General features: G+C 49.7%; 1 protein-coding gene across 2 annotated transcripts in view; it reads left to right on the forward strand.

The window, feature by feature from the left end:
- Positions 1 to 8,341, forward strand: part of ANXA6 (annexin A6) — a 56,542-nt gene that overhangs the window by 28,675 nt on the left and 19,526 nt on the right. For both annotated transcript variants that reach the window (XM_006150833.3, XM_014588726.2), the window contains exons 13-17: positions 1,100 to 1,158; positions 2,434 to 2,512; positions 4,068 to 4,149; positions 5,360 to 5,454; positions 6,111 to 6,224. In XM_006150833.3, the coding sequence (XP_006150895.1) occupies positions 1,100 to 1,158; positions 2,434 to 2,512; positions 4,068 to 4,149; positions 5,360 to 5,454; positions 6,111 to 6,224 (429 nt within the window). The remainder of the gene's footprint in view (positions 1 to 1,099; positions 1,159 to 2,433; positions 2,513 to 4,067; positions 4,150 to 5,359; positions 5,455 to 6,110; positions 6,225 to 8,341) is intronic.

An 8,341-nucleotide genomic window follows, 5' to 3' on the forward strand; every position in this document is an offset into this window, starting at 1 on the left:
AATGTGGGAGTCTATTGAGAATTTCAGGAGCCCTTGCCTTGTGGCACGTTTGAGGAATTTAAGGAAATTTAACAGAAAAGCAAGTGTCAAGGGGTGCTTGTGAGAGGTGAGGCTAACGGGAAGGCAGGGAGTGGATCATGAAAGCCAAGCAATTTGACTTAAAGACAGGACTGTCCCAAGGGCAATGAAAGGTATGTATGTTCATGTGTCTGGAAGAAGAGAGGCCATTGAAGAACATATGAGAAAATAAACTGGGGACACTTTGACCCTGGCCATTTGATTGGTGATGACTCTGGGGTGTCTAGTCCATTAGGCTTTGTCAGGAGACAGCTGTAAAGTTGGTCCCTCCTCCTTTTTTTTTAAATGAGTGGAATAAAGCTATTTGGAGGTAACAAGGAAAAAAATCCAAGTTGTGTTCCCCGAAGATGTTTCCAAAGAAGAATTTTATTCAGTATTATAAGTGAAATGTTCCATGGGAAAATAAATTCCAAAAGCACTAGAATTTGCTAGACCAGTTTCATCACCTCAGAGGTTCTCATAGCCTGTATTTTGAATTTAATTTTAGAATCCCAAGAGGGATATAGAATATACCATTTATATCAATATATGCATCTCTCAAATGGATATTTGCTTGACTTTTTGCATGTCCCAATGTTTTTATTTGTGAAGCCTCATTATCATGGAGTATTTCACTTGAAAGGACTGGGCTGGGGACTAGCTGCGGACGTAGCGTGCTGGCCATCTTGCTCTGGCTTAGGAGAGCAGCTGGCATCTCTTCTCAAGTCCACGTTCAGTGAAGTCATTTTGGTAGCTTGACTTTGTCTATTGTTGGAAGCATTTACACCGCAGAAATTGGCACATGCTACGTATCAGGGCTTTCTGTTTTGTTTAACTCCCCCCCACCCCGAGACCCAGCTGTTAAGTATTTGCCAGAACACAACTGTTCGGTGGTCTTAGCCACCTCCAGACAGGAGGAGAGTCAGGGCTGCTGTGGGTAATTGTGCAGTCGTCCCCTATCTGGGCTGCACAGAACCTTCTCCCGCTGACAGGAGCCAAGGTCCTGGTGAGAGCTAACCTTGCTTCCTTTCTTATTGTCCAGAATGACACCTCTGGCGAGTACAAGAAAGCTCTGCTGAAGCTTTGTGGGGGAGATGATGAGTAAGTGACTTCTTGGCCCTGGATGGGAGGGAGTGGCCTCAGTGGCAGGACAGGACTCTCCTAGCTCATCCTAAAGGATGGATTGGATGAGCCAGGGATCCTCTGAGCCAGGAGCATCACACAGAGGCAAGGTGGCCTTTGCCCATATCTGTTGTGCTTGTGGGTCTTGTATGTTCATGTGTGTGTCCGAATGCAAGTGCGGGCTCCTGTGTAGAGATGCACATGCCCCTGTGGACCTGGACAATCTTTCTGGGATGAGAACATGAGAGTCTGAGCCCAGCTACTTTAGGGCTGCTGCACGGTGTCATCAGCTGTTAAATGGGGAGAATGCAAACCCTGATCCTGCCTGCTCACTGACTCGGCATGTCATGTCTGTATTAAGTACCCTCTGTGTGTGAGCACTGTGTCGAAGCACCTGGTGACACATACTGCTCAGAAGGGCACACAGACCGTCATGGGGCAGGGCTGTGATGGTGGAGAAATAAATGTAAGAAGTACATGTAGGTGCACCAACCCAGGCCAGGGAAAGCTTGTTGGAGATCATGGACTTGAAACCCAAAGAGAAAAGTAGGAGGAGGGAGGAGCTGGGCGAAGAGAGGACCTGGGGAAGCTTTTTGGTGGAGGAAATCTCCTACAGAAAGGCCTGGATGAGCAAAACCAGCCTGGCTCATTTATATGACTGAAGTTGCCCTCTCACGGTGCACAGGCCTCCTCCTGGAATATTAAAGTGGGGCAGGACTTGACCCGAGACTGTGTTCTAGAAGGAGATTTATGGGTGTTCTGATTTTCTTTCTCTGGGGCTTATAAACACTCAGTTAAGGAGGGGATTCGGGATCCTCCTGTTCACCTTCGATCACTGCCATAGGGGCTCATGCAGCTTAGCAGAAATGTGCTGAGCACCTGATATATTCACATGCTTGGCAGCAGGTGTAGGAGTGATGCAGCCATAACCCTCTCCTTGGCCTGTTTGTGAGGGACACATGGACAGAAGTCATTCAAATGATAAGGAAGGACTGGAGAAATCCTACCCTGCTTGGGCCCTTGAGGTTGGAAAGGCTGCTGGAAAGAGCCAGTATTGCAGAGGGTCTGGAGAAGGCAGAGGTGCTTAGAAATGGAAGCAGGGCTCTGGTGTATGGTGGGATGACACACAGGCTGGAGAGAAGGGAAAGCCAGACAGGGGTGTGTGTGTGTGTGCATGCGCGTGTGCGTTGTGTGTGTGGAACATTGTCCATGATGACATTCCCTCCATCCTCTCCCCGACCCCCTCCATTCCAGTGCTGCTGGCCAGTTCTTCCCGGAAGCAGCGCAGGTGGCCTATCAGATGTGGGAACTTAGTGCAGTGGCCCGAGTAGAGGTCAGACCCTCCCCGCCTCCTGCTTGACCTCGTGACCACAAGCTTCCACTCTTCTGTGTGCACCTTCTTGCTGCTCTGGTTGGCACCAGCTGCCCCCTGGCGGCCAACTCGAGATGTAGACTGTCACTCTAAGGCTTCCTTTGCTCCCTTGGTGTGATGAGTTGGTGGGTGGCACGCCAGTGGGGCATCTGATTCCTGCATTAGTGTCTAACATGCTGGGACGTGTTCCGGCCCACTAACTACTAACAGAGCTTGCTAAAATGGAGACCTGGCAGGTTCCACGGAGGGGCTCTCCCATCCAGGATCCAATATTTGGGATTTGAAGGCATGAACAGGTGGGCACCCAGGTGCATTCAGGGATATCTTCCTGAGCACTCTCAGACCCAGGGTCCACTAAAGACCAGAATGAAAGGTTTCACAGAATTACTGACAGATCACCCTAGGGGCTGATAACGCTTGGTCCATACACAAAAAATTGGGGACCTTAGGCTTTCTCTGTTACTGGCTGTGCAACCTTCAGCATGCCCCAACCTCTCTCTGAGCCTCTATGTCTCCATCTTTGAAATAAGGGGTTTAGGCATGGCAATCTTGGTGACCTCTAAGGAAGACTCTTGAGCTCTGATGTCCCAGAACAGCGTTTCCCAAATTACAAGGCAGGAGCTATCATTGCAGATAATCTTAAGTTATATGAGAAATAAATTCAGTTTGGCAGGGACAAGGGGACTTCTGTGGCATTAAATAACGCCAAGCCACACTTAATGAGAAAGTTCCTCCTTTCCGACTTCATCTTCTCTGATTGTGTCAAAGGAAACACCTTGGTTTGATGCCAGTTCTGCAAAACTCGCTGATCTTTTCTTCTTCACGGAGAGCTGAGACAGCCAGCTCTAAGTTCAGCACTTTGACCAAGCAATGCTGTACTATTAGATTTATGGTATTTAACATATTTTTTAATGACATTGATCTTCATGGGTTAGCATCTGGTTATGACTCATGGTAATTCCTGATAGCAATATGAAATTATTTTCTTCCATTAAGTATGGATTCACAAGTATCTTTTGAGTGCCTATTATATATATATAGAGAGAGAGAGAGTGAGAGAGTTAGGCACTGTTGTAGGCCTTGGGCTCTGAGGGATTTATCAAAGAACAAAATATTAAGAAATAGGATAGAATTATAGAATTATAGAAAACCTTATGAAAGTCAGTAGTGACTGAAATTTGGGAAACTCTGCTCTGGTGTTTCAGAATGTTTCTGCTGCCTTTTTAATGGGGGTGGGGAGAACAGAGGGATGCTCTTTAAGAGGCAGGGAGGCCCCTGGATAGGCGGACACAAAAGTCAGCTGCTCGGCCTCTTCCCCCACCACCAGCCTTCACCTGCTTCCAGGCCCGGGTCCCTCTTTCTCTCAGCTCTGGGGCAGGGTCTATGCTATGCCTTCACCCTGCCTCTCTCCCCCAGGCTGCTTGGTTTGGGGCTCCACCCCTCGCATGCTCCTTTCTGGGCCTGGCCCCCTGGGGGGCCTCCTGACACCTGCTGAGTCTCTTTCTGCTTCTCACAGCTGAAGGGAACCGTGCGTTCAGCCGCAGACTTCAACCCTGACGCTGATGCCAAAGCCCTGCGGAAAGCCATGAAGGGACTTGGTAAGAGTGTGTGAAAGGGGCAGGGCTGGTCTCTGGCGTAACAGGCATGAGTCTGGGGGATGGGTAGGGAGAGGGGTCAGGCCTTAGACTGGTTTACAGCAAAAGAGGATTTTATTGAGAAGCCCCCCAGGCTCCCTCGTATAGGAAGGAAGATGTGAAGGTTTCGTAAGGACATGGTGGAAGCCCTTCCTGGAAGCCAAGGTGTCCCCCAGTCCCTTGGGTGTGGTATCCCGGTGTGGAAGAAAGTACTATGTCAGAAGACCTGGGTACGTGCCCTGGCTCTGCTACTGGCTCGCTGTGTAACTTGAGCAAGTCTTTCAGCTGCGCTGGGGTCTCAATTTTCCCACATGGGAAATAAGGGCCTGTGGACCCCATAACCCGAGCCCCACTTCTGGGGTGGGAGCACCCCCTGCTAGTCATCCCTTCAGGCCTGCAGTCGGCACCAGTGGGTGTGTAGGTAAAAGGTACTGCCCAGCCCCTAGCTGGGCCTGTGCTGGGGAAATCCCACCGGGTCGGATCCCCTGGGGTTAGGCTTCCATCGCCTTCCCTATCTGTCCGACAGCACTCACCTGGGCCCGTAAACCAGGGCCTTTGCCTTTTAGGCTTCGTCCCATTTTTCTCGGGGGAAGATACCTACTGAGCACATCTGGGACTGTAAGATGACAGGTGTAAAAATGCCTTGAAAGATGCAGCCCCGTCCCACGTCTGAGGTTGGTGGCATAACCCTGAGAGGCAGGAAGTGTCCTAATGCCTTCTAGTCGACCTGGTGTTAGAGGGACTGGAGGCCCGGTCTTCAGGCAGTCGAGAGAAAGGACATAGGGACACTAAGAGGATTTAAAGTGTCAGGGTTGGAAGGATCCCTGAGTAACTGCTACAGCCTCTTCCTGTTACAGGTATGGAAACCAAGTCCGAGAAAGGGAAAGGGACTCGCCCAAGGTAGACAGGTCTAGGGCTAGAACTCAGGCCCTGCCTCCCAACCCAGTGCTTTCTACTCTCCTAGTTCAGCAGAAATCTTAGTGCTGGTTTTTTCTCAACCAGTGACTGACCAAGGAAGGGCAGGGTGGAATCCCGGAGAGTTAGTGTTTGAGTCAGGGACGGAGTGCCTGCAGGGGCTTCTACCCTGACAATGATTGGGGGGACCATCAGTGGAGAGGCTTGGGGAGCCTGAGCCACAGGCCCCCTTCTGAGGCATGTGGCTCTGGTGACTCAGGAACCGACGAAGACACCATCATTGATATCATCACACACCGCAGCAACGCCCAGCGGCAGCAGATCCGGCAGACCTTCAAGTCGCACTTTGGCCGGGTAAGGGCCTCCTCTGCGTCTCGAGCCCCAAATCCACCAGAGCCCTGCCTGGCCCCAGCCACTTCCCCTGAGGAGCTTGCTGGCCTCGTCGGTACCAGCTCTATGCAGTGGGAAAAGCCTTGTGGCCACACGATCTCAGACTGCCTGCAGCATTCGGATTGGGCCGCCCCTAGACAGGTCTCTACATTCCCCTGTGCCTTGGATAAGTGCTGTGAGAGATGGCTCAGCGGAATCAGAGGCTCAGCACAGGCCAGGACGGGACTGACAGTTGCTTGCGTGCAGTGCTTTGAGCATCTGGCAGTTCCTCTGCACAGAGAGCCGGCTGCAAGGCCTCGGAGCTGGGTGTCAGTGTTATTCCAACTTGGTGGCATTTGACTTAGGCTGGTGAATTTCCCCTGGGATGGAACTGGTGTCCTTAGGCACTGACCCCTTTCCCTCCCTGTCTCCTGCTTCCAAAGAGAGTGGGTCTTCCTCTTGGTTGTTTCCCCACCCTCTTTGACGTCGTTTAAGTGATAAGGTCAACATCAGAAAAGACAAACACAGATTCCCATCATCCCCCACACACAGCCCCTGTTTTCTCATTCTATATCTCCTCCCCGACCTGGTCATGAGAGGCAAGTGTAATGTTGGCCTGACCTTGGCTCTGCCCTTTGCAGGACTTAATGGCTGACCTGAAGTCTGAGATCTCTGGAGACCTGGCAAGATTGATTCTGGGGCTCATGATGCCCCCAGCCCATTATGATGCCAAGCAGCTGAAGAAGGCCATGGAGGTATAGCATGGGCACCAAAGGGATGGAGTCCAGTCTGTGCCTTTTGGGACAGGGATGTTGGCTCCTATAACTGACAAGTGCAGGACTAGGTCTTGTTTTAGCAGTGGCTGAATCCAGGACTCCAGTAATGTCACATGGGCTCTTGGCTCTGTTCTTTCCATGGTGCATCTCTCTTAGGCCACCTTTCTCCCCATTCTTTCAGCCAATAGCACCAGTAGACAGAGAGCATCTTTATCCCAGGAGTTCCAAGTTTGGCATTCTCTCTGGTTGATCCAACTTGAGTCACATGCTCAGTAATCAAAGAGCCAGAGAGGTCCCATGTGTAGCTGGGGAGAGCAGGATGGATCTGGATGGAAAACAGCAGCCAGAGTCTGTATTCTGATCCAGCCCTGCCACTATTCACTATGTGTGGTGGGCCAGTACTTACACCTTCTGTGCCTTTGTGCCTTCAACTGTGAAATGGAAACAGTCACTTCTGCCATTCAAACTGGGATGGGACACAGAGCATTGTTGACTCTGAAGACCCAACGTTGAAATTAGCCAGTAAGTGGATTATGTCTCAGCTCAGATGTTACTGGATCTACTTTGCTACCCAAAACACCAATTGTGCTTGCAGTCACTCTTATTAAGAGTATATGGTGATGTGGCAATTAAGAACACTAGACTCGGGACCAGCAGTTGGTGTAGTGGCTATGTTGCTGGACTCTCATCTAGTCAAACCATGGTTCAAGTCCCAGACCCGGTGGCTTAAACTCACAATGGGCTCACGTGCATGCCCAAGATCCTGAGAGGAGAATGGAGAAAAAGGGATTACGGTGTGGCTACCCCCTCTGGTGGATTATTTCTCACTTTCTGTCTCTCTGTCTCTCTTCTGGTGAGCACACATGCCCTATAGTAAAAACCTCTCCCAAAAAAAAGTACTAGACTCCCACATGGCCTACTGTTATTCAAGTTCCAGACCTGGCAACTTGCTTTCTCACTTTCCCTTCTCTCTCTCTCTTTCTCTCTCTCTCTCTCTTTCTCTAGTCAAATTTAAAAAATAATAATAAATAAAAATAATTAAATAGTTCTTTAAATTATAAAAAAGAGAGTATGTGTTAACTACCCTGGGCTAAGTATATTAGCTCAATTAGCTGTCTTATCAAGACACATAGTAAGGCTCTTATTTTGTTCCATTTTACAGACAGAGAAGCTGAAGCTTGGAGGTGAAGTTACTTGGCTAGGATCATAGGGCTATGAAGTAGCAGCGCTGGGATTCAGACCATCTGTCTGACGCAAAGCATGTTGATGACCACATGAAACCACTAGGGCTTTTGGCCTCTTGAGGATTAAGAGGATAACAGCAAAAACAAATGAGAGGACATTAAAAACAACTTGTAGACAAAGCAAATTGAGATTATTATTCTTTTAAAATTCTTAAGTAGTGGAACAGCCAGTGGCACGGTGGTTAAAGCAGCGGGATCCCACATGACTGAGGACCTGGTGGCATAGAAATCACGCTGGGCATGTGTGATTACATGCCCACACCCCTAGAGGAAAACAGAGAAGGGACTGTGGCGTGGTCATCCCTGCTGTGGGATGATTTCTCACCCCTCCCCCCACTCTGGTGAGCTTGCACACCCTATAGCAAATTAAATAAATAAATAAAGTAAAAAATAACCCTAAATTAAAAGCAAATTATATAAAACATAGATTTTGGAAATAGAAGAGAACAATGAGCTGACCTGATCCAGGCTTTCCAATCTCCATTTACAAATGGGAAACTGTGGGAGGCTCAGAGAGCCAGCGACTTAGGGGAAGGGTGGGGCCAGACTCAGGGTCCCAGAACTCTCTTGGGTCTCTCACCATATGTCTGCTTTGGATAAATAGACTATTGAGACCCTCGTTCAGGGCCCATCTCCTTCAGGTCAGAGAATCCAGGGAGCAGGTGACCGCTGGGCAGTGACCTTTGTGAAGGCAGAGAGCATGTCTCCTCTTGCCTTGGTGTGTGTGTGGTCGCAGTCCCAGCGTCTTGCACAGGGATTGGCCGATAGCAGGTGCTCGACAGATACTCGAATGCGTAACTCAGTAGGTCAGTCAGTTGACCTTGTCTGCCCTTTCCTCTCCCCAGCCCCCCC

Source organism: Tupaia chinensis, unplaced genomic scaffold, assembly GCF_000334495.1.
Source record: "Tupaia chinensis unplaced genomic scaffold, TupChi_1.0 Scaffold000301_1, whole genome shotgun sequence".
In the NCBI taxonomy this organism is placed as follows: domain Eukaryota; kingdom Metazoa; phylum Chordata; class Mammalia; order Scandentia; family Tupaiidae; genus Tupaia; species Tupaia belangeri.